The sequence below is a fragment of the Morone saxatilis genome, unplaced genomic scaffold (assembly GCF_004916995.1).
Source record: "Morone saxatilis isolate NCDOM2014 unplaced genomic scaffold, NCSU_SB_2.0 Contig22, whole genome shotgun sequence".
In the NCBI taxonomy this organism is placed as follows: Eukaryota; Metazoa; Chordata; class Actinopteri; family Moronidae; genus Morone; species Morone saxatilis.
Window position 1 is genome coordinate 438,520 of NW_023339785.1, and position 4,693 is coordinate 443,212.

At 43.1% G+C, this 4,693-nt stretch overlaps 1 protein-coding gene across 2 annotated transcripts in view; it reads right to left on the bottom strand.

Annotated features, from left to right (window-relative positions):
* Positions 1 to 4,693, bottom strand: part of uvssa (UV-stimulated scaffold protein A) — a 55,145-nt gene that overhangs the window by 5,478 nt on the left and 44,974 nt on the right. The window contains exons 10-13 of one of the 2 annotated variants that reach the window (XM_035669321.1): positions 2,043 to 2,256; positions 1,585 to 1,713; positions 1,048 to 1,231; positions 840 to 951 (exon numbers count right to left, since the gene is read on the bottom strand). In XM_035669321.1, coding sequence (XP_035525214.1) covers positions 840 to 951; positions 1,048 to 1,231; positions 1,585 to 1,713; positions 2,043 to 2,256 — 639 coding nt within the window. Of the gene's footprint in view, positions 1 to 839; positions 952 to 1,047; positions 1,232 to 1,584; positions 1,717 to 2,042; positions 2,257 to 4,693 lie in introns of both variants that reach the window. The other variant, XM_035669320.1, reaches the window with a different exon arrangement.

Here is a 4,693-nt window from a genome sequence, read left to right on the forward strand (position 1 = left end):
CTCTCTCACTCACACACACACTGAGACAATGATAATGTGTAGGACAGACTAGTAAGTGTTATTTTCCCTTACAAACTGTTTATTGTTGGCTCTCTCCACTCAGTCCGGTAACTGGGCAGCACACTGAGCTGTGATGGAAGTTATTATTTGTGCATGAAAAGAAAAATGTATCCTCAAACCTAATGTATCCATCAGAGCCAGTTTCTCCCAGCATTTAAACCAGCAGCAAACACCACCAAAATCACTGGAGCAGCGACACCTCCACACCAAGTTACACTGATGTGAAAACAGCGATGGCTAACAGTGGTAACCTGGTGAGGCAGCTGGACTCCAGAGACCAAAAGATCACGTGACAATCCATCTTGCCAGACTTCAAGCTGGTTTGAACCCAACCACAGTGGTTCGATCCACTCAGTGTCCTTAAACAAACTATGACCTATGGGCGGGGTTTAACTGCTTCTGCCAGTCCTATCTTTCCCTACTGAGTTTGCCTTTGATAAATACAATACAATAAAAGCCTTGTTACACTTGCATGTGTAGGTGTAGTTGGCATCAGTATTTCCTGCTGATATATTTGCTGCTGTACAACTTTTGCAGCAGATTTCTGAACTGACAGTGTTCCCGGAGCTCTAACCTGTTCCCCTTGTGTTTGCACACACTGGCCACCATAGAGCCTCGCCAGCATATTTATCAGTATGTGTGGATTCAGCGCTACTGTGACACCTTTCTATTGCAGTCCTCTGTGTTTGTGTTTTAATGGATTGAGGGGGATTTGTGTTTTGGAGAACTCAGGAATGGTCAGTGTGTGTGTGTCAGTGTGTGTATGTGTCACTCCTCACCAGGCTGCTCCTCCCTCTTCCTCCTCTCCTCCTGCTCCTCCCTCAGTCGGTCCTCCCGCCTGCAGGGTCGACCCTCCTGGTCTCGAGGAACGATCCGGCCATGGAATGGACACTGGAGGACACACACACACACACACACACACACGCATTAACAGTATGGGACACAGACACAGACAGAGATGTCTCTGGAATCACTTTGTGCTGTTACCTTGTGGCGGTCCTGCCTCTGACACAGGTTTCCGTTGCCCAGTGGAGCTCTGCAGTGATGGCTGACAGGAGTGAAGCTCCCAGGAAAGGAGATGTATCTGCTCCTGCTCTCTGCCAGGAGCTCCTTGTTCTCCACCTCCTCCTCCACCTCGGCGTGAACCCAGAACTGATGCTGAGAGGCAGACCTGCACCAGGAAAAAAAGCAACATATCAAAAACACACATCTTTGATTTCTATGTGGAATTATATGTAAATCCATCATATCATATTTTACGAGGGCTCAAACTGCAAATGTAGTGGGTCTTTGATTGTAGCTTATTTCCACATGCATGAAACACTGACACTGATATTCATTCAGACATTTAAATAAAGCCACAAAACACAACCAGGAATACCATGACAGATTTGAATTCGGGCTAAAATACAATAAATCGTTCCAGCACAACGTCGAATATTTTCTTTCCATTTTAATCCGTTTCTGGGAACGTCCATGTTTTCCAGATTGCATGTTTGCCTGTGTGTGTGTGCGGTGCCTCACTTGATGATCTTGCCAGCGTTGGGCTGCTCCTGGCCCCAGTAGTACAGGTCTAAACCAAATGGAACCACAGGAGCATCAGCAGCCTTCTGGTCTGAACTGGACTGGTCTGAACTGGGACCTGAGGAGCTGCTGCTGGAGGAGAAACAAGTGGAGGGAGAGTTAAAGCTTCATGCACAAACCAATTCAACTTAGAGTTTGTGTTCAACTGTCACATTTGACAGAAAGCCTTGTTGTATACTAGATTAAAAGAAAGAGGACTTTAAAGCTTAAATTAAAAGTTGGAATGAGGCCCTTTAATTGTTCAAAAGCAAACTTCAGGAGAAGCTGTATGAGCACTGTTCTGTAAAAAATTAAAATGTATGATCCGACAGTGGCTGAACTTCCTTAGTGTCCAAATCATTAAGATGGATCTAATAAGTGTGTGACAGTCAGAGAAGGTGCAGTGATAGCAGGTGGACCTGGGTTCTGCAGGCGGAGGGAGGTTCTGTCTGAGGAGGCGCAGCGTAGCGGCTGCACATGTTGGATCCTGCTCCTCCTCTGTGAGTCGCTTTAGCCGCCTGGAGGAGGACGGGGGGGAGGAGGTGGAGGACAGAGGGGGTGGAGCTGCAGGTCTTTTAGCAGGAGGTTTATTTGGGAGTGGTGCTGTTGAGGTGGAAGGAGTTGGATCCAAACCTGCAAACAGAGACGAGAGGAAGTCAAGACCTGTTGTTGAAACATATGTCTCATCTAATCCACACATGTGTAGATCATCATTAGATATACTGTTTTGGCATGCTGTCAGGTTGACCCATTTGTAAACAGTGCCAACAGCAATGAAGACAGATCTGCAGCAATGTGCACTCAAACATCCCAGATAAGTTATGTCAGCCGTGTGTGTGTGTGTGTGGTCAAACACTGGGTCAACCAGGGTCTCTGGGGACGGAGCAGGTCTTCAGCACACACACCCGTGCACACACACTGCAGGTGAGATCAGAGGAAAGCAGTAAGCTGAGCGCTGCCGACATGCTGATCCCACACATTATTAGGGCTGACCTGGATGCTTCAGAGATCCAGTCACCGCCACGGTACGCTACGCAAATGATCGGCCCCGTACAGTGTGACTCTTCTTCTGGCTTTAATTACAACACAATTTAAATGCAGAAAAAAGACAAACCAGACAATTTCTGTCTAAACACTAGTGCTGCAAGCTGTGGAAGTATAACAATGCAGAAGAAACAAACAACAGAAAGTCTGTTAGAATCTATGTGTTCAATACAAGCTTGTAATAAACCGGTCTGTACCAGAGATCTACTGGCACCAGTCTGACAAACTCACAAAGGAGTTCATGGAATTCATGGTCAGATGGTAATTTACTATGTAAGGTTAGATTCCAAAAGGACTCATTTGCTAAAGCTTTTGTTGCTGTCTGCACCAAATAAGACATTCTACTCAAGACGGTGCTCTGTCACAGAGAAGTGTGTCTCAGATGGATGTAATAAACAAAACAAACACCAATGTTTCACTGCTGAAAGTTAGCAAAGCCAGCCAATTATCTGATAGATTAAATTGTAATTAACAACAATTTTGATAATGGTTAATAGAGATAGTTAATAGAGTAGAGTTCATGCCTCACAATACTTATAATAATGACATACAAATTGGTCAATTTAAACAGAATTTGAGAAGAAATATAATTGAATTCAAAGGGCGTTTTAGATCATTTTAGATGTGCCTCTAGACCAACAAAACAATAAATTCTGGGTTTTTTTTGGCCACATGGGGGCAGTGACAACAACTTATAAAATAATTATAAAAATAAAGTTAAAGGAAAGTGTTAGCAAACAGCTAAACAGCTAAGCAGGGCTGATAGTGAGTGTGAACCAAACAAAAAGCAAATCAATGAGCTAAACGGCCCGCTGAGCTGAGGGGAACTGAAGAGTTGGTCTCTGTGGGTTCCTCACTATGAGCGACACCTTGTACGTTACATGTGGTCACTTAACCCATTATCAATATAAAAATATTGATTAGCAGCTGCAGCTTGAATCATTTCTTCCCCAGAGTTTATTAGTGGCAGTGTGGTGAAGGCTTTAAAACCCCATATATATCTTTTCAGAAGTTCAGAAATAAGGTTTAAGTGAAAACATAACTGAAAATAAATAAGGGGTATGAGTTGCGTTTGGGGGACTCGTGTAGAGCTGCAATGATTAGTCAGTAAACTGATTTCTTTTAACGGAAAGAAAATGAATGATGAACTATTCTGATGATTGATTAAGGTGTCATTTTTTAAGCAAAAATGCCAAACATTTAATGGTTGCAGGTTCTCAAATGTAAGATTTGCTGCTTTTCCTGGTATTAAATTATAGTAATTTAAATATTTGAAGGTTTTGGGCTGATGGTTGGATTAAATAAGACATTTAATTATATCTCCTTGTGCTCTAAGATACCATAAAGGGCATTTTTCATTGACATTTTATAGACCAAAGCTTAATTGATTATTGAGTATCTGTAGATTAATCGTTGATGAAAATAATATGGCCTGGTAGAATACTGGTTGTCCACATGTTTTACATTACATCATTTCATAATAGTCAATGTAAAAGGCTCAGGATGGTGAAATGTTTGTCTCGCACGATGCAGTCATGATCATTTTAGCACAGTTCAATTCTCAAAGTAAGGCCTTACTCTACCTCAGCTCACCTTCTCCTCCCTCTATGATCCCTTCTCTCTCTGTCGGATGGTGAAATACAGACTCAATAGGCTCTTTTCAAACTACCAAATGGCAGAGGTTTGTCTGGATGTTGTGGATGTTAAGACGCACAGATCAATGGGAGGAAATGTGTATAGTTGTATGTGTATGTGCATGTGTGTGTGAGTGTGTGAGGGGGGTTGTTAGAGAAAGAGAGAGAAAAAAGGGGTTAAGGGGGTTTGAGGGTGAGAGAGGGAGAGAGGGAGAGAGAAAGCGAGAGAGGAAAGGCGGAAAGAGGTATTGATTTTCTCGGGTTAAGCAGGGCCTGTAATTAAAATGTTAATTTGAGAAAGAGAGAGATAGTGTCCTGACAGCACAGAGAGGGATAAGAGGACTGATAATCAGAATGACAGAACAGGACAGAGGGGGGAGAGAGAGAGAGAG